Genomic DNA, 22,635 nt, shown 5'->3' on the forward strand with positions numbered 1-22,635 from the left:
AAACTTGAGATGGGTCCTGCCTTTGTTTGCCGTTGCTAGGAGACCTGCAAAAGCCTGAAAGTGTTTGCAGTGGGGTACAACATCAAAACCATTTCCAATATAAATTTTTAAGACAGCCATGTATATGTGTCCTGGACTTTCAATTTAGGCTACTGAATACACAGAAAACACAACATGTACTGATTAATTCCTCTGTTGGTCATGGAATAATTTTCTTGGTATTTATTTTATAAAAAGTAATGTATATATGGACAATTGATGTGCAGGATTAAAAAACAACCCATAAATGAAACATTAACCCACTTCTCTGCCCAGTGCAGGGACACACAGCATGGGAAAATGCACACAGTGTGGAAACACAACTTAAATATAGTTTGATATATTCATAAGCTCAGGTTTGGCTTCCCAACTAAGCTAATTACAATGCTGTTATCTATTAATGGGCCCCATGATAGTAAGGGTGGCTAGACATGTGTCACAGCGAGCTCATTACATATCATTAGTTCAACACTCCAATAATGTCTACACCTGCTGAGCAGAAGATAATGACTTGGCCCCTGTTATTTGCAGGACTATTGTTTACAAAGCGAAGCACCACCAGGAGGATTGGTCCATAGGCTGGAGAGCCACATGAAAACTGACGAAGGTATACAATAACTTAAGGTGCACACGCTGTTTATTTGTTGTACGCTACAGTGAATGCAGCACAGTAGAGAGGAAAAGCAGCTTTTGTCTGGTTTGTCTGAAAAGAATACAGGAATAGTTATTTTATCGTGAGCCTTGCATGAATCCGAATTTCTAGTATTTGTTCACAGGATGCCATTATTTGAGTTCGGGGAGAGTTGCACAGTTAAATATGCAATTTTCTGAACAACATTTCTAAGTGTGGCTTCCCTTCTAATGATATTCTGGTTTACTTACAAGAGTGGTTCTTGCTCAGCTTCTGTTACATAACCACCTATGAATAACCTGACCTCAAAAATTCAAGAGGGAAAATAATTAACATTTGAAACATTGAAATCTCACCTCATTTAAATACATGTGACACAAAGCAGTATGGGCTATGATCTGTGTAGGTATATTTATAGATCCATCCACACTGTAGTGTATGGAATCTGTATTGTTGCCAATGGAACACATGAAAACTGCAATCGCCACAGAAGTGACCTTCCTGTCTGGAACGATGTAGATTAGACTTGTGCTGTGTCTGCCTTGTGTTTTCACTACTTGAGCCAACTGGCACTGTGCTGGCGTCCTCTCCCGGGCTCCCAGTCTGCCATGATGACAAAGGCAACCAGCTACCGCATGGCTTGTAAAAAAAATTATAAATATATACTTGCAGCCGAGGGATACTTGGAAGACCTGTGCATAATACGACTCAAATGATCAATCGCTGTGTTAAGAAAGACGTATTCCTGGATGGTGCGGTTGCTCACCATTTTGCATTTCGAGGAATTCAACCTTTTTATGAGTGTCTAGAATACAGTGTGCTTTCAGTGGCTTTAAACGGAGGCTGTTATCTAGCTGAAGAGAAAAAATGAGGTTCCTTGAGGACTCGTAAGTTTGTATCCTCTAAAGGGATGAATTTCCTCGCACCAACAGGAGCTAAAAATTCAAGTGTGCCACAAGCTTATCTGCTGTGTCCTGCCTTAACCTGCTCTAGTCAGCAATAGTGTGTGTGTGTGTGTGTGTGTGTGTGTGTGTGTGTGTGTGCTGGTGAAGGCTCAGCAAGGAACATGCAGTGTGTGCAGCAGGCAGACGGTGACGGGACAAAACAGCTTCAGCATCCAAACATTTGTTTCACCATTAAAGAAAAAACAAAACAGCCGAGGAAAATCCTGCAGTTATTGTCTTCTTCAGCTGAGCAAGACAGAGTCGTCCTCCCCTGTCACCGCAACCAGAGATCCACCCTTAACGTGACGTCACTGCGAACACACCGCTGCCAAATCCGGCACCAGCAGCCCAAACACACTTTAAATTGGTCTGTGACAAGCCCCTGCATTAACTGAACATCATGTACTGCTGATTTATGACTGTTGAATACAAAGTCTGTACTTTCCTGACAGAGGGATTTTGTTCTTTTGGCTGCCACCTGCCTCTTACTAACACAAACACTTCACTGCAGTTATCAACACACTCAGAGTGGCTCTAATTTGTTTGTCAAATCTGCGGCTACATTCATGATTTTGCCACAGACGGGGTGCCATTCTTTAAAGTTGAATATGAAAAAAGATGTTTGATTTAATTTTCACCGTTTTGAAAACCCAATAAAAATTTGAAACCTATCACCGCTTTGGGTGTTATTCTCTGCAAAGTGCCATAGCACAATGGATACATGATCTATGAGAAAATGTATGTATAATGTAGACTTTTGTAGCCACTATCAGAAGTATGCGTTCATTATAAGCATGGTGGGGGAAAATAATACAGCCATGGAAAAGTATGAATGGTAGAAAATATGTATCACAACTTCCGAGGCCTGATGTAAAAAAATCAATCAAATAAATTGAAACAAATGATTAATTTATATTTTATTGGCAATTAATACAAATATTTCCATCCCAGTTCATACTTATGGTGCAGTTCAAGACCTTTTGTTGATTCACATGACAAAATGTAGGGGCATTAAAGTTAGCACAGGAGCCGAGACACTCCCACCAAACAGTTCACCTCTGTTTTGAGGATGACTGCTGCCTGAACCCTGTCCCCCCACTGAGACAATAAAACGGCTGGGTGACTGTGGGACTGGCAGAAGGGCCCGACAGTTTATAACTCAAGAGAGGCGCAGCTATACAGCCTGTGCAAAGATAAAGATTTAGTAACGCTGAGAGATTGGAATTCTCTCAGTCTGGGGTCACACGGCCAAAATTACCTTTTTCAGTGCCCTGAGGGGAAAATGAGGAGACCCCTGGACACAAGCCGCAGGACACGGTTACATCCCCTTGGCTTTAGACAAAGGAGTCTTCGCAGTGAATCAGAGGCCTCATCATTCCAGCCAATAATTGCTTACTGGCTTTGTACATGACATGTACTATCTTGAGAAAGAAGAATACCCAGTGTCCTGCTTTCACTTCGATGTTTCCCTCATAGAAGTTTACATATGGAGAGAAAGGTAACCCTTATTTATCATAAATGACTGGCCAAGCCATCACATAATTAAAATGGAGATAAATTGAGGGAGATATATTCATTATAGACCTTCAATAGTAGCTTAAGAAAGGTGACCAGAGTATTAAAACCATTTAGGCCAACAAATATTTTTTGTACTATTTTGATTTCTATCTTACCAGATCTCTAAATTAAGAAAACATATGAAAGTACTCTATTAGATGGATAATATGCCATATTCTGCTCTATTATATATTTTTAAAGACAGAAAAATGCACACCTCACATGCTAAATTGTCCATTTTCTTGGAAGCACAAACTCTCAACATCAGAGTGTTATTGTTATCTTGAGGAGTGACTGGTACATTATGATATAGGAGTAGTCTTGATCTTTTCATACCCTAAGAAAGAACTGTTATTGGAGAGGATTTGCTGTGAGATTCCCTTTTCATTCTAACGGTATTAAAAAGCGTAAAGACCAGGAGACAGAGGAGTGAGGCTGACGTCACAGTCCAAGAGTCACCCGCCGTGTGTTCGGCGTCTCCAAGTAAAGACTTATCTGCAAAGAAGTTTGGACGGACAATGTGGGTGGACAGGGCGTGAAACTACTATCATCATCAGTTCTGAATGAAAAAAAGAAAACATATCTTCCACAAAAAAGGAGGCTCATTCCAATTCAGCTGCGTTGTTAGGACAACGAGAACCATCCCTCAGATGATTAGTTCCACTTCAAAAGAATTTACTTTCCGCAGTGGAAACGTCCCCCTTTTGTGTCCTTACACAGGGTTTTCTCAGCCCAAAAGAAGAATCGTATGTTTAGTCAGCCTGTTTATTATTCCTTCTGTTCACACTACAATTGTATTAAATAAATAGAGTACTACTGACAAAGGCCTATTAGCCCATAAACATGTCGCGGTACACACAAAAAAAGGGCTAAATCACAGTCTCTGCACAAGAATTAAGATACTGGAAATGTTAGTAAAGGCATAAACCACACTGCTTGGGACATGGTGCCAACTCACAATTTCTCGTCACTGCCATCATGAAACATGTATGTTACGTTGCACATATTTCGTCTTGCTAGGGATTTGCTATGTGGGCTACAACTGAATTTTGAGAGACGCCGCCCCTTGCAAAACAGCCCTCGTCACTGGTGATGCTGGGAGGCAGCAGGACGCGATGGATGTTTGGGTGAACATGTTTTGCAGGGTGAATGGATTTTGCTTCTGATAAGCAGCATGGTCAGTAACAGTATAACATTTGAAAAAATTTTTTTTAAAACATATTAGATATATTAAAATGTGTCAAATTGCACATTTACACATTTGATTGCTAACACTATGACAATTTACTGAAATTAAAAAAACGCGACAGCAAACTAAAGTTGTAAATAATGTTTAATGCTTGATGCGAATTACAGTTGTACTAATGTGATTATTAGTGTGTGGTTGAAGCAGCAGATCAAAGAGAGTTACAGCACTTAGTCTGATTGTTAACTCCGACTTCATGAGATTTTTGAGAGACGATTTGAATGTAAAACTGGCTCAGATGAAGTTTTGCTGCTCGTTCCAGATAAACAGACATCTCGCCTGCCTCGAAATCCCTATAGGGGCGGGAAAAACATGGGGGAACACACCTTAAAGTCAGATGAGTGGAATCAGGATTATTTTTTTCCTTTTTTTGTGGCAGCTGTGACTTCCTGGTTACTTTTTTGGATTTCTTTCTACTTTGGGAGGTTAATCTCTGAAATTGAAACCCTGGAATAAGAATATATCTGCTGCCCTTTAGGGAATCCAACAAACTGCATGTAGGTAAAGTAACACGTTTGTGTATTTTATAAAGTAAAATGTTTTGTGTATTTTTATGTATTCAATCATTGCAAAAACTGATTTTTCAATTAAACTCACTTCGTCTCACTCTTCACTGGCTTACTCGAGTGTTTTCATAAAATTCTAGATTCCGTTGTTGGCTTAAAAAAAATGTTTCAGACCCACTTAAATCATTTCAGTGGTCCATTACAGCACCGGGTTGGATGACTGTATACATTCCAGTATGAATATTGACTGGAAGCGTGCCCGGTATGGCTCAGGAGTATCTTGCCCTTCATGATTAGTGATGAGCCTCCTTGTGGCCTACAGTATATTAATATGCTCAGCAGAAAGGAGCCTCTTGGCACAGGACACACCAGCAGCAGCCCTTTAATGTTGGAAACTGTCAGAGCTTTGATTTCTGATTGATGAGTAAGGTCGGTGCAATAACAGAATGACAAGACTGGTCATCTCGCCCTGTTTTGCCAACAAAAGGAAAAATATATCCTTTAACGCTGCAGCCCCTCAGACTGCACCAGCTGCCACATCATCTGGTTCATATATATATATATTTACAGAAATGCATGCCTCTCAGTTACAAATGTGCAGAATAAACAGAGTATATATATATATACCCAGCAGGTGCAGGAGTCAACAGGTAGGCTTGAATCAAAGCCTTTTATTTTTATATTTAATTTATCTGTCATGTCACTGACTGGTCACAAGTGAAAGATCTCAGGGAGCTGAGGACCTACCATTTTTAAAAGTCTTACACAAACTGTGAAAAGTATTCACCAATCAGCTGCAACATTAAAACACAAATCTGGTTTTTAATGTTGTGGCTGATCGCTGCATGTTATAGTGAGAGGACATTCCAATGTGTGCTCCACCAGGGTAAATTCAATAATGGGAACACATCACATTAAAATTCACAGCACCACAAACTACAGCCACAAATATGAGCATAAAAATGCACTGGTAACACTTTAATTCTCCAATTTTACATATAAACATAAAATAAATGATTTATAACTAGTGTAAGTGACTTAACTAGTGTAACTAATGTATCACCAAGTGGTAATTCATGTATTTATCCACATGCATGACTCCATAGGTGGAGAAACGTAAAACTGATCATTGATGACAATACAATGAATAAACACCATTGCAATGATGTGAAATATGTTTTCATAGGAAAAATTATAATTGTTGACAAACACTCCACGTGCATAGATCTGCTAACAGCTACATTACAGTGTATTATATACTATCAAACGTTTGTATACTATTTATAAAAACTACATATTCTAATGTTAACACTTCAATTCGCCACACAAGCCAACAGCACAGTGTCACACTATTAAGTGTTACCATTGTGTTAACGTTCACTAAAAGTTAGTGTTATCATTGTGTTAGTTGACTGTATTATCACTGAGAGGTATGTGCTTACTCTTAAACAAGCAGTTTTTTGATGGATGTGGTGTCTTTTGACTGTCCAGTCTGTGAAAGACCACTACCACTACCAATGGTCTTCATAATAAGTACAGAGATCCACTCAGCAGCCACTTTATTAGGTACACTTGTACAATCTATGCAAACAAATGCAACTGATCTGCCATTAGGCAGCTTTTGTGATTCATATTATGTTTTTGACATGGCCGTAATTTATATGTTGTAACATTGAGGTCATTGGACTGCAAGGTGATGATAATATTTTGCTCCTTTCATTTATGTGATTAGGGAGGACCCAAAAATAAGAATCTTGTGATCCAGCCGCACACCACATTTAATCATTAGCTCAGCGATACACATATGAATGAATTTACACATTTACAATAATGTCAACACAAACTGAACATGAGAGACTTTGTAAAGACTAGAGACATTATGGCAGAGCTAAATTAAACAGATTGTAGGATGGACCTATAAGTGAGTATTGTCTTTTAGTCTCCCTAAATGCTAAATATGAAGAGAGATACTGAAGTGAGGTTAAAACACATGATCATTTTCAGTTTTTCTCATAAATGAGGGCGAGCTGACTTAGAGAAAAAAAAAGACTTAACTCAACCGCAACTAATTGCTGCTTTCATCTGTCCTATTAAAAGCAGAATTTTAATCTGAGTAGTTTATTTCTTGTTTTGATAGCTCATCACATGCCACAGCCTTTTAATCAGCACAAAAATGTAAGTGTTGCATATTAATTCAGCACTGAGGGATGAGCCGATATTTGCACTGCTGATTCCCATCGCAGGACTCCTCCAGGGCCGATCCCACAATGACTGGGCCTAATTGACAACCACTCTGAGGGGACGTGTTGGAGGAGCTAGCTGCTAACTGCAAACGTTTTCAATCCGTAGCCACTCAGGTGTGCATGTGTGAGAGGGTGCGAGGAGGTTGTTAAAATGGTGCCGGGGATCAATAGGATGTTGTTGTTACTGAGAGACCTTTCATGGGAAACATCAGTAAGGTGGCATCACAAGTTGTCATGTGTGATGTTTGTGAAATGTAGCTGGAACGCCTCTACCTCCAGCAGCCTGTATAAACAGTCAGCAGCGACAGCTCAGCTCCCCTGCATTTTTTGTGATGAAACAGCTCGGCTGCATGAGGTAATCTCACCCTCACCCAAATGAGATGGTAATGCCTTCACTCAGGGAATTCGGCAACGCACGGCAGCACCTAGAAGGAGGCTGTGCACCTCAAATGGGACTAATAATAGAGCCTGCGTTGTCTTAACCCGCAATCTATATTATACGCTTCAAAAATGAGATCAACTATATGGGTCAGTGGGATTTCTGCATGGAGAAAAAAAAATAGAAAGGAGCAACCAAAAGAAAATACACTCTGCTGACAACAGATCTGAGACAGGCAGCGGCTAATAAGAAAATTATTTGGGCAGAGTAACAGCTCAGAACTTTAATTAACAGAGCTGGTTTTAACTGATTGAAAGGGAATACATGTCCACACTCTTGTGCGCACCAGCCTAATTATTTTCAACTCCTTGATTGTCTAAATAGGCTTTATAAATAAAAGCACAAGTGACTTGAAATGTTCAAAGGAAATTATTTTAGAAATGAAAATGATCAAAGAGCAGTCTTTCATAACTTCTGTGATCTGTTAGCAAGAATACATGGGGACTTCAGTCCTACACACTGATGCTGCTGGAGCCTAGGTTTCATTTTAACTTTGGACACACACACACACACACACACACACACACACACACACACACACACACACACACACACACACACACACACACCCCCCCCCTAACATATGGTTTTCTCAGAGAACAATAAATACACAATAATGGCATTCTTATTCTTCTTTTAAAAGACATTTATAAGCCTCTATTTTCACTCAGACTGCTGTTATGATATATCATCTGAGATGATATACTTTTGAGTTATGGCATGGCTGAAGGATGAATTTACAACTATAAAGCCTATTTCATTACGGAGCTGAATTATAAAATGTGTTTAGATAATTATGTCAGGGATGCCACGTTGCCTCTGGCGTCTTGTACACATGTGTATTACCAACATTCCATGCTGCCTCCTGATCTGTTGACTGTGTTTTTTTCATGCAAGTGGCTGGTTTCTTTACTTAGTGTGTTGATAAAAGCAACTAAATGGAAAAAACATTTTTTAAATGCATAAAAAACCAATTCTGTTACCTACAGTGTAGCTGTGTGGTAATAAATTGTTTCTGTCTTTCTCTCAGGCTCCTTGGCATGGCCCCTCAGCAAAGAATATTCTGAATTTAGTTAATGTACAGTATAGTTACTTATGTTTTTCATAATAATAATAATAATAATAATACCACCAGTCAAATACAGTACAAGCATAGTTTTTAGTGATTCATTTATTCGTAATGCTAATGCACCCAAAAGTTTCAGATATTGCACAATTTAAAAAAAAGAATTGACTTTCTGTGTCTGCAAACTAACAGCAAAACTTTTCCAGTAATCAGATATAGTTTGGGTATTGACCCGATATCTGTCAAAGCAGCGCAGAGATTCTGTGTTTATTATCCTGAAGGCTTTGCATTTCCAAGGGAATATGTTCTATTTTGGTTTCAGATTAATAATTCCAAGACAAACCCCAGTTCCACAGAAGTGTTGCGTAATTTGGTCAATTACATAACCAAAGGAATACAATGACATTTGCAACAGCAGCAGATGTGGCCGATACTGGGGCAGAGAGCTAATTAACTCAGTATTCCACATTAAATATGGACTTGGAGGAACTATGAGAAACCCTCACCTGTTGCATAGGAGACTGATTTTTGATCCTCTGTCTCTTCCAGATACCTAGAACACAGGATTATTCCCTGTGGCCTGAAATAGATGCAGTCAGCTCTGCCTTGTACTTTTTGAAAGTCATCAGTAGAAACTTCACGGCTATAAGTCAGCAGTGATCCTGGCACAATACTGATCCTGGGACAAACTTGCTGTAGCAGTTTTTTTTGTGTTAAATGTGCTCTCACACACCTACGCCGACACATGCACACACAGAGAACATCCCATTACCACATCATAGTATACATCCAATACGAGGTTAGGCCGCCTTATTGATCATCAAAAAGATGAAAGGGCAGTACGTCACTCTCTCTTTGCTGCTTTTAAATCCGTTACCTGGGCTCCTCAAAGCAGCAATAGCAGCTAATTATTCTCTCTCATGCCCCTTGTGGCTCCCTTTAGTCTGTGGCTGATGATAAACTATGTCCATCGATAGTCCTTTAACTACAGAGAGAGCTAAATGACACTGCTCTGTTTGGATTGTTTTATTGATGCCGGTATACAAATAAAGCAAAAGTAGGTTACCCATTTCCTTCCGCTGCCTGTGTGCCACGAGCGTGCTGCTGTCTGTCTCATGCACTTTGGGTCAACACCAAACCAAATCACATTTGTCCTCTCCATTAATGTCACAGCCTTAAAGCAACATATCATCACAGTGCGGAGCTCGGTCAAACTGTAATTGAAAAGGCCCATGGGGAATTCCTGGGTTGTGTGTGGGGGGCCACCCCTAACCCACGCAACCCTGCATCCATCATTGTAGAGTTGGGCCCTGGGGTGTTCTTGTAACGCTGAAGGTTAACAGCGAGATCGCTGTGAGTCTTCGCTCACCGCTTTCGCAAATGTGACCCCCGTGGACCTCTAGCACAGCTATGAGCACTAGGCATCGGTAGAAAAGTACATACAGCATCATGTCAAGTACATATTAATTTGACGGCCACATACCAAGGAGTGCAAGCTTGAGCACTCCAACACATCCGTGTTCAGTGAATGGATCCACTTCAATAAAATCTGAATCCTTCCTTCAGATGTGGAGTTCACAGGCTTGATTACAGCCGCCTTGCAATGCATACTGCAACAGATAAAATTAAACACTCGCGATTACTCAGTGCTTTGAAACAGCCTGGACCGTGATCAATCTGATCCCTTTTTTAAGTTCAACCTCAAACGGCAGAGATTTGAGAAATCATGCAAAAAGTATTCAAACGCTGTATCTCACAACAGAACTGAAACGTTGCTAATGAAATGTGATAGTTTTGAGAGAGAGCAAAGACAACAGGCACTTGGGGTCTCTTTGCACTGTTTTTGTAAAATCTAAGGCATTGTGCTCTTTAGGTGTTGTGATCAAAGTCGTTTTTAACATTTTCTCAAAAACACTTCAAACGCATTCTGTAAAATGTGAATCTTTAAGCCCAGGCTGTAAATTGTAACTGATAATTTCTCAACAACATACTGTAAAACTGTTAAGAGGCGCAGTCGAAGATAACGGCATCAATTCCTGCTCCAACGTGCAGATTTAAGAATATTCATCTGGCTCTTCACATACATGAAAGCTATCAGCTGCCCTTGCCAGCAAGTGGAGGACATTAAGGCTCAGCCCGGTTGATCTCTGATGACAGAGGTCTGGAGGAGGGATTAGAAGCAAGGGGACCAAAGTTATGGTCATTCCCTTAAAAGGGTGGCATTGCATCTCATAGGCCTGGAGCTTGCAGGATTTGAAAGATCTTCAAAGGTCCGCTCACCCCATACAACCTACTTTTACTCCCAAAAAACCTTGGAAGTTGAATTTTGAAAGATGTGGACTTTTAAAATATTATTTATTTTGCTTTTGCATTGCGACAGGCCCACAACAAATACCGCAGGCCGTATCGGAGAAACTTTTGCTTTCAGATTGTTGTTTATTCTGCACATGAGATAATCATTGTCAGTCATGTGGTTACCTCCTGAGCTTACCAGCTCATAGGAGACCATTAAAGTCTCCATGATATCTCAGAAACTGGCTCATCAGAAACTGTCAAAAATATCTGTTATGTAAGGCATGGATAATAAATGAAAAAAAGAAGAAAAAAAGACATCTTTTTATGAACCATCCACAGGGGCAAATTGCAATTCATCAAAAGACAAATATGCATTAGATATGAGGATAGGCGGGGCATCTCTCTCTATCCTGCTGGATATCGGCTGTTCAGCGTTACTTGGGTTTTGGCAAATTCTGCAACAATAGTAGGGAGAGCTGAGTGTTCCAGGGGCTTGGGCTTAAGTTGACAGGGAAGCGACTGTTGGTAAGAGTGAATAGGAGCCTGGTTTAATAAGCCCTGGTACAGGCTGGACTACACAGACAAATGCAGTGCAGATGAAGATGGGGGAAAAAATCTAACGGATCATTCTGGTTAAATCATGAGAGCACAGCGCTGCATGGGACTACATTCCTGTTCACCATTTAATGGTTTGTAAACACACGAAACATGTGCATATAATTACAACGATTGCATTGTCTTACATAAGAGCCCTGCTTCTGATGGTGTGTTTTAAAAGCTTATTAATTGTCAAGCTGTCAAATTAACACAGGCTTAGACATGAAACAGATTGCATTACTAACGTTTCACTGAAAGGAACAAGTGACAAGAGGTACATGTTCATTTCACTGCATGGTTTCATCTTATTGAGAGTTGTATATAGTGTTCAATCTTTTACTTTAAAAATCAATCTGTCTTCATTGTTACAATTGCCCTCATAATGCATTGTTGGAATCTATGGCACTTGGATACCAAAGCCCCTCAGCAGCTATCATTCTCTAACATGAAAAGAATTTATATATATATATATATATAAAGCAGCAGTGTGGCTACATCTAGGTTTACAATGCAATTCTCCATGGAGAGAGGGCCAGTGTACAGAAGAAAGCGGATATTTGAGTCAAGGTCCATGCATGTCTGGAGGAGAATCTGGCAGAGCACACCTACTTACCATGGGACTACACTGGCAGAGATTAGGTGATCATCATGACGGGGCCAGAGTGGGTGATGATAGCCAGGAGCTGCAGGGAAAGAAGTAGATGAGACAGAGAAACAAAAGGGTCTGGTAAAAAGAAAAACTGGGGGGGCAGAGGGTGGATGAAAAAGAAGGCGAATTGGGGAGGAACAGCACCACTGGCTTGACCTGGGGAAATTTGGGGGTAAAAAGCCAGCGATCCAATTAAAATCACACTTGGTCAGTCAGAGTCGACACTGACACAGCCTCGCCAGCTGTCAGAGTACGGTGCTTAAACCTTACTTGGAGAAGTATGGGAGGTGCACAGTGTAAGTTACGCAAGATGTCATACATGGTTATGATGATGCAGAAAACCAAAGACCCGGTGTGACAAAGCAGCCCACCCCCTGGTACACAGCTGGGGCTCAACCCAAGTATGGCATAACAGCGACCCAGGGGGAGGTGAAGATGGCAATTCTCTGGATCCCAAGGTGACATGGATGTATTTACATTAATCTTTTGTATACTCGCTTACACACCTCGTCCAAAATGGTGCCTGCGCCTGTTGCTAGGCAGAGAGCGCAAGAGTAAAGATGGCGGCGGACAAGTGGCAAACTGGGAAGCGGAGGTCTAATCAGTTGTGATTACTGGGGGGAGGGTGTGGCAGGGTTCAATGATGATGGACTATTACCACAGCTTGGTCAGAACACACGACAAGACGGTTACACACTGTACTTGGCGAAATTCAACGTTCCTTTGCCTTCTTACACATTTTCAAACAAGAAATGGGGGGGGGGGAAACGCATTTCTAAACGCATACAGTACCAGAAAATAGTGTTTGATTACCTCTATTGTGTTTTACAGAGATTTATTTTTTGGGAAAAGAGGAGAAAGGTCAGAATTTGGGAGTTTGAATAGTTGAGTTTGGATGAGATTTAGAAAGAAACAGAATATTTTGAGATCGCTTAAAAAATCATTGATACCAGAGCCACTCCAAAAGCATTTGATGCAAGCTATTGATAAGGTTGCAAACACAGAAGAAGCTATCTAATGAATTTCAGTCATCGCATCATTAAAGTGCAGAGATCAAAGCCAAAGCACTTCACCTCAATTTACTTGAAGAAAGAAACACTTCACAGCTGAATCATCTGACATCAACCATGTTAAATGATACATCTTGGACCACATGATACTACGTACTTACCACTTAATGTTGAAAAGTATTGTCTCTAATAATCTGATACAGCAGCACAATTTGCAGGTACACCTTCACCACTCATTAGGGAAAAATAAATTAAATTAAAACCGTTCAAACTACGCGAACGAAACAGTTCAAGCTGGTTGTTGTCAAAATTTAAACCAAGGTACCGGACTTGCAGTTGATTTTCAGTAAGAGGCCAAACGGAGAGATGAAAATGAAAATTAACTGCAGTCAAACTCAAGAGGGATTTGCAAAAATGCCTCATCCAAAATATCTGACTCTCCCTAAAGACACATACCCATGAGCATCATGTGCAACATAGATTAAATGGCAAAAACAAGTTTATCACAGCTTTGCACCATCTCAAGAACAATTACACTGTCGGCACATAAAACATAGTCGCCCACTTTCAATGCTTCACTTAGAAATATGAAAGAATTTAAACCCTATTTGTATTTTCTTCCTAAATTTGAAACAAAAATAATTCAAGCGGCTTCGTAGAACGATATCACAAGAACAAAGCTTTCTCTTTTGCAGATCCTCAAATGTATTATTGTGTTTGGAGGGAAAACGTCTGGTCCAACATACATTTTGATGGCTGTCCAGACAACTGTCCCACCATCAAACCTTTAATCTGAAATAAAGAACAGCCTTATTACAGCTACAGTCAGCTGTCACCGTGAGCATACATTTCAAAGACATGTAAAATTAGTGCACCTTTGGCCTGATCTCCTTTTGATATGGTGAAGAAATTTGATTTATATAATGACAGACATCATTTGCATGTTTAATGGTATAAAATGCTGACCCATACATACAGGTCCAAAGTGTAAAGCTTTGCTAGAGGCAGTGAAACAGAGGTTTTCTTTCTCTCCATTACCTTATTCATCATAATTGTGACCAAATTGACCTCCGAGATAATCAAGCTGCTGCAGTGAACTTTCCTGAGCGGAATGAGGACAGATACTCACTGTTTACATCTTTTTAAACGCCTCATTAACTGTGCTCCAACCTGATCACTGTTTCCTTTCAAGCAGTGCAAACTAAGAATGACGATAATAACTCACTACAGATGAGTTTAGCCTTTGCACCAGGCTTAGTGGAGGAACTGAATTCAAGCTCTGCCCGAGACAGAGACAGGCTTTACAAAGAAAAGTCCTCAGTTCACTTCTCTGCAATAATGAAACACTTGATGAAATTTAGAGAAAGTGAAAAAAACAAGGAAACATGAGCAAATATGTCATCAAAAGGTAAATCTGGTAAATGAAGCAAGCATTTTAGTATTATCGGTGTGTGCCTTCAAACAAAGAAAACCAACAAAAGTTTTTCCCAAAGATTTTCAACAATTTTTCTAATTAAATATAACGCATTGATCTCAGAGAAGTATTGTGCTTTTAACAGAGAAATCCAGCAATTGTAGTAATTCTCACTTAAGGTGCAGAGCTAAATTAAATAATTCACATGGTAAATCGAAGTAGATGAATTTGTAATAAAATAAAATAAAATAATCATGTGAATAATAATGGACTGCTGAGTTATTATTCGCACAAAACAATATTTTGAGATAATTTGGTCACGGTGCAGATTTCTACTTGGAGGTGAGTGATTGAAATCACGTCACGTGATGGAAAGTAAAAATGTGCAAAATAAAACATCGAAAATAATAAGATAACGTCTGCAAAAGACATGGAGGAGAGGAAAATAATAAATATGAGGATATTGATAAATGACAGAAAGAATTGCGCGTGACCTTGCGGCACATATAGGTTTCACCTGACACCCCCCCCACCAAAAAAAGACCGCACGCGCTAATGGCGGAGGGAAGAAACAGAAAACCAGAGAGGACTGTTTGTCCTTTGTTTTCATCATCACATACTTAGGAGATTAAGAATATTCAAAATTATTGATCTACAAACATGGCGTATACCGGCTCCTGGAAATTATACAATTTGAAAAAAGGAGAGGTTTATATATAAAATGCATTGATTGGTTTTAACCACACACGGCTGATCAAAGAGAATATAGACACTTTAATAAAATATAGAATACATAATTAATTATACAGTAGGCTTATGTACAGTTGGACTGTATGCTAATGAATGGTTTTTAACAGGAAAGCTGTGGTTTATGCTCTTACTTTGCAAGGGAATGTGAAATATACATATAATAAAACAAGAATGTTTAATGAAAGGAGGCAAAAAGTGGAATTTAAATCAAATAAAAAACCCACTGAGCCTCGCAGTATTTTTAATTACAGACAATATCACGCGTCAGGCCCAGGACGCTGGACTCCAAGTGTAACGAAAGGAAAGAGCTTCCACATGTTTATTTCAGCTTTCCACACACATAAAGACATGAGTAATGTTTCTATACTTCCCCACGTACAGTACAACTAGTTTACATTCAACAGACAGCCCCACACTCAGGGTTACATTCAGCAACACGTCTCCTTCCACCTCTCAGTATAAGTTCAGGCAGGTTTTCCATTAAATCCTTTGTCATTTTTTTAAAAATATCACTCAAGATAGATAGCTTTAATAATTAATGCAAAACAGCGAACAATTACGCACGTTGTAAAAGTTCCTATGACCCACTGGGGGGATGTGTAAGCTTTAGGGAACAAGCCAAACTCCAACCAGACAGGCCTCACGACAACAAGTAAAGCTCGCCACATTTCAATATGATGACTCAGGACGTGTCACAGGATATTTGATACAACGGCCACACAAATACAGAGGGACAGATAAACAGCTGGAACGGTCAGGTTATAACATGGATAGAAAATAGGTGGATTCGTCCACGTGTCCCGACAGGAGCTCAGAGAGACGGGATGTTGTTGCACTGCTTTGGTGGGAATGAGTCCACTCCGCTGTGACATGTGTACCATCCATTGACAATACTCTTCTGGAAGGGAGAGGTGGAGGGGAAAGTCCTGGAGCTCTGCGCAAAAGTGTGCGCCGTCTGTCCGCAGGGGTACTGGGAGGACTGGGACCTGTAGCCGCCCCTCTGCAGCAGCAGAGGATCCAGCAGGGGCTGTGACCTGTGTGCGGAGTAGTCAAAACTGCTGTCAAGCGTGTGATGGAAACGTGACCTCGGGGTCGACTGGTCTCGAATCTCCGGGGACATGGGGACGTCTTGGGTGGATGTTGGGGGGTGACAGGGGCTGATCTGCGCTCCGTCCGGGACGCGGGTGGACTCGGCCTCCGCGTCACCGCCTTTAGTCTTGTTGGAGTGCAGCTTCATGTGCTTGCGCAGGGAGCTCGGATGGGTGTAGCACTTGTCGCAGCCCCTGACCTTGCACATGTAGGGCTTATCGCTGGAGTGCACGTGAGAGTGCTTCTTTCTGTCACTGCTGTTCGCAAACCTCCGGCTGCAGCCCTCGAACTCGCATTTAAAAGGTTTTTCACCTAAACGTGCAAAGAGAGAAATGACGACGGGTTACGGATATGCTCACAGGCCCGTGCAATGCTCTCCATGTTCTTATAACAGGCCTGTAACAGTCCTGTGACACTGTTGAATAACAATGCGTGAAGAATTACACTATATCCACTTCACTGCACATTGTAAAATAACCATGTCATCTCCATCTTTCAATTTGGGACTCTGCAAACACAGACCAGGCTTCAGTCGGCCACATCGACCATTTCTAGAACTGTTTGCACCAAATGTTTTTGCATTAAATTATTACTAATGTGCAAAATAAACGTATGAGTCATTCAAATAGAGTTCTCATGAGTTGCTGTAACTTTGCTGCAGCCCTGATCGCAACAAGTGACTTTATCTGCAGACTGAACCAACAAGGCTGCAGCCAGTTGACATGCATCAGATTATGATGAAGCTGCCACAGCAAATGCAAAGATTTGTTTAAATGCAGTTGCAAGAGTGAATTATGACCATTTAAATGCTAATTGGTCTTCTGGCACACACACACACACACACACGGACGCACGCACACAAACTGCCTACAGCTGCGTGTCTGTCCCTCCTGCACGAACACACACACACACAGTAAAAGCTTAACACATAAATAAAAGTTTAACGAACAATACGTTGATAAATGTTTTTTCTGACATAAATGATGTCTAATTAACACACTACGCATGTGCAGTTGTGAAATAACATGTCATCCTTCTCCGTCTCCGTTCTCGCTGAATTCATTAGTAAAACAATTTACACCACAAGCAAATGGTTGCGGCTGATGAATATCATTTTATCGTGCAGGCCTTTTTATTTCTGCGGACCACTCACTTCATTTGACAACTAGATTTTCAATTTCAGTGTGTGCACCAGGAGAGATCAGGTTTCTCATCCAAACTTCTGATGCGTGTGAAAAACTAAGATTAAAAGAAGACACATTGAATAAATATTATTTACTAATTTTAGTTGTGCGGGGGGGGGGGGGGGGGGGGGGGGGGGGGCAAATAAAGTCACAATCTTTGACATGACATCAGTTTACACTGCTTCCTGACAAGTGGGCTAACAGGCTATCATAAGACATGATAAGGCAATAAATAAATTATCCCCAAGAAACTAATTTTTATTTACACTGATAATCATTTCCTTTTACTGACTGTGGCCAACGCACTTTTATGTATTTCCTGCAACAGGCCCACATCAGTATGATGTGCTGTGCTGCAGTGCTACTGAGCACATGCAGGGATGAGTCCCTGGGAGGCACATGCAGCGTAACGGCTACGTCACAGCTCTCCGGTGTCCCGGGATTTATTTAATAATTTCACTGAATGAAGAGGGAGAGGCACCCAAACCTCCAGGCCTGCACACTGCACTGAAGTGGCTCCCTACTCTGCTGCTCAGCTGTTGTTCCTGCATGAAACCTCACAAACCCAGAAAAATAACAGAGGGCAGGGGGGGGGGGGGGGGGGGGGGGGGGGCAACATTTATCATAATAAAAAAAGAAGGCACAGAAAACCAGCGCCATGTAACAAAAATAATAATTTAGCTAAAATATCCAAATTATTTAATTAAAATAAAATAAAATAAATCACTCTGTTAAACTAGTGCAACATGGATAACATTAATAAAAAGCGTTAAAATACTGACTACATTAGAATAGTTGTTATTACCATTGCAGTGTCATTAATTATTATTGTTATAATGATGATGATGATTAACTAACCTGTGTGAGTCCTCTTGTGGATCTTTAAATTCTCTGATCTTGCAAACACTTTCTCGCAGCCGTGAAAGGGGCACGGGAAGGGCTTTTCCCCTGTGTGCACTCTGACGTGGTTCACCAGCTTGTATTTGGCTTTGAAAGGCTTCCTGTCCCGCGCACAGTTCTCCCAGTGACACACATACTCGGCGTGCTCGGGTCCTCCGACGTGCTCCACTGTCACATGGGTGACAAGTTCATACATGGTCCCGAAGGCTCTGGAGCAAGGCAGCTTCCCGGCCCCCTCATGGCCGTCACTCCACTTGCACACCAGCTCGTGCTTCACTGTTTGTTTGGAGCACCTGAGGAACGCGTCGCCTCCTCCATGCTGGATGGCCATGTTCAGGGGTTTGTACAGACCCAGGAACTGTGAGACGAGCTGCTGCTGGCTGCTTCCCTTGGGGCTGATGGTTTGCCCATAGGGATGAGTCCGGGTGAGGAGGTCGCCAGGTAGACCCAGCATCATCTGGCTGCCGAGGTCTCGAGGTGCGTCCGTGGAGGCGTGGGCCTGCTCCTGGTAAAAAAAAGCATGGCTCCTGTTGTCTCTGCAGCCATGGAAGTCGCGATACCTTCCAATCCCGCCATGTTGGTTAGCTCTTGATGCCAGTTGATCAGTGACGGGTGGCATGCCGGCTCCAGAAAAATTGGCTCCAATGATAATGCCCCGAGGGCTGTGCTCTAACCGGTGGCTGGGGTATCCAGAGTCTGAAAAATTGGGCACCGAATGGTCAACATATGCACTGGACCTCGTCTCGGGGTAGTCTCGCAAATTGTGCGAGGGGCAGAGTTTTAAGGAACTGCCAGTGGGGTGTCCCATGTGCTCCCCTGCCAAAGGTGGCAGCACCACGCTGGGTTCAGTATTGCTCTCCCCGGGGTTGACGCAGGAGAGAGGGCAGCCACTAAACCTCTGAAGGCTTGACATGTTATGTTGTGAGTGTGGCTATGAGTTTGCAAAATCAACCAAATCAGGATACACCTAGAAATGCTCTCTCCATTCCCCCCCTTGTTGTAAGCTACATCATCTGCATGTGAAATTCTTGGCCGTGAACTTCGCAGAAGTAGGAACCAGACTCGGTTTCGTTAAAGTTGATGTGAGTCCCATGCCGTTCACTTTGCCCTCTTGATTTGTGGCAATAACCGTGGTAGTAAAAATGCTTCGAAACAGGCCATGGTGCAATATAAAAGCACAGCAGGCAAACCTGCTTTTAAAAGGGGAGCTTTGGGATTGGTTGGAATGCGCTGTGATTGACAGGCGCTGGGTTTGTTTTAAAAGGGACACGCAGGCGTTCACCGCACGACTCCGTTTTCAAATATCGCAGAGAAAATGCTTTGAAACGTGCCGCGATGGTCCCAAATATCGCTGCCTCTAACTTCAGGCGCCTGCTCGTGAGTCCCCGTCTCCAAAACCTCTGAAAAATGCGCACGTTAATGCGTAAAATGGCACTAATCACCTGCTGCAAGTCCAGAGATTAAACTGCAGACATGAGCAAAATACGAGACAATCACGGCCCCTCCACCGTCTTTGATTTCAGTGGAAATCTCGCCAAAGCAAATGTCCCACTCCTGCCCTGCAAGAATAATAGAGAGACTGGTCACTGCGTGTCCAGGCCAATTATTGTCAAGACGAGCATTTTGAGAGGAGTGGCACGTTTGAAAACACTCAGAGTCACATGAAACTAATTCTAACGATTAAATCAGTGATTTGAAATTATTTGCAACACATTTGTACTGCATGAGCACAAAATATGACATTCCATTTTTAATGTAATGCAGGTAACTGAGGTCCCATGAGAGTATTGTGTTACATTTAGAAATATATTTTTTGCATTAAGCTAAAAAAAAAAAACCTTGTTGCTGACCTCATGTCCCAGATTAAAAAATAAACTATATAGCAACAAGTAGCCTGGTTCCACAGGCCCGGACCACCAGAATTTCACAATCATCTGACAGGAAATAAAAAAAGGTTCTTTCAGACACACATTTCCCAGCAGTGTCATCGGGGAGTACTACAGAACAGGATGTACTATTTTACCTTTGAGCCCAATGTGAACCATTTCTATACATAACCTCCTCTTTCGCATCAAGCTTAAATAAATGAATAATCATCAAACGTGCACCATGCGTCTTGCAGGATTGCACGGGTGTAAAAAAATGGTTACGTAAAATGGAAATTATGAAACGTGACAAACGGCAGTGGATTGGCTCCACTGTTCCTAGGAAACTCAGATAAACTTTCTTACTTTGGGGTGCTGTGAGGACAGCAGCTCCGAGCTCTGCATGCGCGCTCCAGTAGCGCAGCGCATATTTCTGCACGTCTCCTCCTCGCTCTGACATGGCTCTGCTTCTCCCTCCAAGAGGCACTTTGGCTAATTCATTTATCTGTTGCTTTTATTTCAATCTACAAAACGTGGCACGGGCCCCGAACTGCAGCTTATAGGTTTAAGGTGAAACCCTCTGTTATTTCCCAAAGACTGTAGCAGGCGGAATTTTCAACTTTTTCTTTAAAAAAAAAAAAAAAAAAAGGAAGGAAAGAAATAATCCTTTTCTACATTGTTATGCTGACGTCACCTGCAGTGGATCTTGGGCTGAGACAAAGCATGGGGCCCACTTGACATTAAGTGCCGCAAAATAGTAGACAGGCCCAGAACCGGCCTAATTCTGTCATGATTGTAATGGACGCTCATGTTTGTCAACCTTTAACCCGATGCATTTCCGCAAATGATTGAGGGTTGAAGGCCAATAAAGTGAAAGTTTCCAATCTGTCATTCAGGGACTATAAAGGAGTGACAGAGCTGCGGTACAACTGATCCCAGGTTCTCCTTTCAGGCGAAAATAATAGAATCACTGTACTTTTATTGGTTCACATCAATTCTCTTAGGCTGTTTGGACTCACATTTACAATAACAGAGTCACTGCATGTGCAGTATAGGCCTATTTCACAACTAAACTTTACACTGTAATATTCTGCATTAAACTGCTAAAGACTGAGGTCATTTAATTGCTAAATAAATCAAATACATTTGCAAATGGTCCTTAAGGTGGTCATAGCTTAATGGGCCTTCAGCATAATGAGTAATTTTACATAAAATACTTTATGAATTATAAAATTGTATTTGTTTCTCTGCAATACGTTATGTATGTAATAATAACTAAAAATGTTCTAAATGAGTGTAGATAACCGATTAGTGCATTGGTGTGTATATTATTTGTCAAATAAGTTGAACAAATTCGTAATTTATGTCGATAAATGTTGGAGGAATAAAGTTAGCCTCAGCGAAATACAATACAATTATTAACGTAATAGCAAAGACGTGCATATATAGCCCAGTGCTGCTAGTATTTAATACTCGGACAAGGACTGTCTCATCTTGCTGTAATGTTTTTCCATTATCATTTAAAAAAATATATGCTGAATACAAATACGTGACAATGAATCATTTCAAATTTGGAAATGTGGACAGTGTTCAATTTTAATATGTACGTTGTGCCACATGGCAGCAGGATAACATGTGCAGTCCCTTCAAACCCTCCAGATTTACGAGTCTGGTACTTTTAATGTTGGTGAGGTCAGACAAATTCATTTCTGACTGTTGTACAAACAATATCTCTCCCAACAACCAACGTTCATGTCAGGGAATACGATTTACACCCATAAGGCCCAAACCAGCCCCAATACAGCTAATAAGAAACAAATGACAAACAAAGAGCAGAATGCAGAGATGAAACAAAACAGAAGCAGACCAGAGCTTTAGTGTAACGACTGAAATATTCTGAAATTATTATTTCTTGAACCAATAAACTTCTTGGTAAAATGATTTGTATAAAAGGCCAAAAACACACACTCGTATTTTTAAATATGCATGTATAGCTATAATGAACTAATATTAGTCGATGTAACACAAGACAAAAAATAATAACGGCAGAAGGATAGAGAACACATTAATGTTATCAGGTAGTGTGTGTCCATGTGTGTCCATGTGTGTGTAGGTGTGTAGGTGTGTGTGTGTGTGTGTGTCTCAAACAAACACAAAGTCATGTCCATGTGTTACAAACAGGTATGCCTGTGTGTGATTTTTTTTGCATGT

At 41.1% G+C, this 22,635-nt stretch overlaps 1 protein-coding gene and 1 long non-coding RNA gene across 4 annotated transcripts in view; both read right to left on the minus strand.

Annotated features, from left to right (window-relative positions):
• Positions 1-22,635, minus strand: part of LOC109626545 (uncharacterized) — a 79,141-nt gene that overhangs the window by 6,883 nt on the left and 49,623 nt on the right. Inside the window, exons 3-4 of one of the 3 annotated variants that reach the window (XR_011244040.1) lie at positions 12,177-12,246; positions 10,155-10,281 (exon numbers count right to left, since the gene is read on the minus strand). This is a non-coding gene — a long non-coding RNA (uncharacterized lncRNA). Of the gene's footprint in view, positions 1-10,154; positions 11,486-12,176; positions 12,247-22,635 lie in introns of all 3 variants that reach the window. The other 2 variants (XR_011244038.1, XR_011244039.1) reach the window with 2 other exon arrangements.
• zic6 (zic family member 6) lies at positions 15,692-21,043 on the minus strand. Its single transcript, XM_020082560.2, has 2 exons — positions 18,518-21,043; positions 15,692-16,787 (listed from the first exon to the last, which is right to left on the minus strand). The coding sequence occupies exons 1-2, from the start codon at positions 19,470-19,472 to the stop codon at positions 16,198-16,200; spliced, it is 1,545 nt and encodes a 514-aa protein (XP_019938119.1). The 5' UTR covers positions 19,473-21,043; the 3' UTR covers positions 15,692-16,197.

This window comes from Paralichthys olivaceus, chromosome 9, assembly GCF_024713975.1.
Source record: "Paralichthys olivaceus isolate ysfri-2021 chromosome 9, ASM2471397v2, whole genome shotgun sequence".
Classification (NCBI taxonomy): domain Eukaryota; kingdom Metazoa; phylum Chordata; class Actinopteri; order Pleuronectiformes; family Paralichthyidae; genus Paralichthys; species Paralichthys olivaceus.